The sequence below is a fragment of the Amphimedon queenslandica genome, unplaced genomic scaffold (assembly GCF_000090795.2).
Source record: "Amphimedon queenslandica unplaced genomic scaffold, v1.1 AMPQUscaffold_12143, whole genome shotgun sequence".
Classification (NCBI taxonomy): domain Eukaryota; kingdom Metazoa; phylum Porifera; class Demospongiae; order Haplosclerida; family Niphatidae; genus Amphimedon; species Amphimedon queenslandica.
This window is the reverse complement of record NW_003547618.1, coordinates 2,347-4,202: the sequence shown is the minus strand read 5'-3', so window position 1 is coordinate 4,202 and position 1,856 is coordinate 2,347. Positions and strand designations below refer to the sequence as shown.

Below are 1,856 nucleotides of genomic sequence, written 5' to 3'. Positions count from 1 at the left end.
ATCCAGGAAGTGCTGTTAAGTATCAAGTACCTCATCATTGATGAGATGTCAATGATTTCTAGGAAGACATTTGGGATGATTGACAGGAGGCTAAGACAAGCCTTACCTCACAAGTCACAGGAACTGCTTGGTGGGTGCTCTGTCTTACTCTTTGGAGATTTTGGCCAACTACCGCCAGTGTTTGGACTTCCACTCTACACCACACAGTCAAGTTCAGATCTTGCAGACCAGGGCTGCAGAGCTTATAATCAATTCACTATAGCTTTCACCCTGATTCAAGTCATGAGACAGTCTAGCAGGATCCTGAACAAGTCAGATTCCATGAAATTTTTTGCCTTAGAAATGCTGAAGCAACAGAAAAGATTGGGAACATCTTATGGAACAGATACCAACCATAATAACAGATCACTCTTTTTTTGTTAGTGCTCTTAGACAATTCCCAACGGTTGAAGATTTTGCTGACTACAATACTAATAGATTATTGGAATGTGGCTATCCTATTGCTGAGATTAAGGCAGTACACACTGGAGCCAATGCAAGTGTCCTGATGATGTTGATGGTTTGGATCCACTTGTGAAGCTCTCCAAGTCAGCAAGAGTCATGCTGACAAGCAACTTATAGGTTAAAATGGGATTAGTCATTGGAGCAATGGGAACAGTTCAAGCTATCTGCTATCTGAGGGACAGAACTCCTGCTCTACCATTGGCTGTGATGGTACAATTTGATCATTATTCAGGACCAACTATGTACAATGGAACGGTAACAATCACTCGAATAAGACAAAATTGGTCTTCAGGTGGTCTTTGTTCACGCCTTCAACTACCACTCAAGCTAGCGTCGGTATGCAGTGACTATCCACAAATCTCAAGGACTCACTCTGGACAAAGTGGTCATTGATGTAGGGAACAAGTTCTCTTGTGGATTGTCATTTGTTGCCTGCTCAAGAGTTAGAAAGCACAGTGATATCTTATTTGTACTACCATTCCCTCTCGAACAACTAACGAGCATTGCTAGGAGTCATCGTCGTCTTCATGAGAGGAAGGAGGAGGATCAACGACTACTTTTTCTTCAAGAAGGACCACCTCTTGAAGATGATGAGGATGAAGACTAAATGGATGTACATTTAGAAGCTATGCCACCATCTCCACTGGCTGTTAATGAGGAGGATCAATCATATATGGAGTGGATGACACCATCACTATCACATGGAGACATAATTCATGCAGCACCATCTCACTGCATATTCTCACAATATAGGAGGAAGTGGAGAAACCACAGGAATACGCAAGGATATAGGAATATATCACCATTTGTCATACAAATGATAAGTTATGCATGCCATCACTTATTCACTTAATATTTAATCTTCAGGACTTTTTAATCTTATTTAGTGTATGATGTAAATATACAACCCTTTTTCACCTTCATTACTCTACTTTCTCTACTCTTTTTCTGAACTATATTATGTATATGTAATGAGTTTGTCTGTCCTCTCTTCTCTCCTTTTTACTTTTCCTCTTTTTTGTTGCTGTAGCACTGAATATACACCATACTTCATATCCAATAGACAATCTCTCACAGCTCATAATTTCCAATGTATTTATTACTTAAATTCAATTGATTGAGACAAGAGAAGACATTATGTGCTGGTACTTATAGAGGTATATTGTAAGTGCCATGTGGATTAAGGAGTCTCACAATTGGATGGATGGGTGCTGTTCAATGGTGAGTTGTCAAAGCAGGTAGCCATACACGCTGTGAGTTGTGGCTAACCAGTTTAGCAGCTGATCATTGTTCACTGAAGGATATCTCACAATTGGAGTGGGGACTCACATCACAAGTGGATAGATGAATGC

The 1,856-nt window shown here is 40.1% G+C and overlaps 1 protein-coding gene across 1 annotated transcript; it reads left to right on the top strand.

The window, feature by feature from the left end:
- The first annotated feature begins 45 nt into the window (after nt 1–45).
- LOC105314962 (uncharacterized) lies at nt 46–577 on the top strand. Its single transcript, XM_011409425.1, has 2 exons — nt 46–311; nt 433–577. Exons 1-2 carry the CDS (start codon nt 46–48, stop codon nt 575–577), a joined length of 411 nt encoding a protein of 136 aa, XP_011407727.1.
- Nucleotides 578–1,856: the final 1,279 nt, after the last annotated feature.

Coding starts and splice junctions, on each gene's coding strand:
- LOC105314962 (XM_011409425.1), top strand. CDS start 46: ATGTCAATGATTTCTAGGAAGACATTTGGGATGATTGACAGGAGGCTA. Junction 312..432: donor TCTAGCAGGATCCTGAACAA/GTCAGATTCCAT, acceptor TAGTGCTCTTAG/ACAATTCCCAACGGTTGAAG.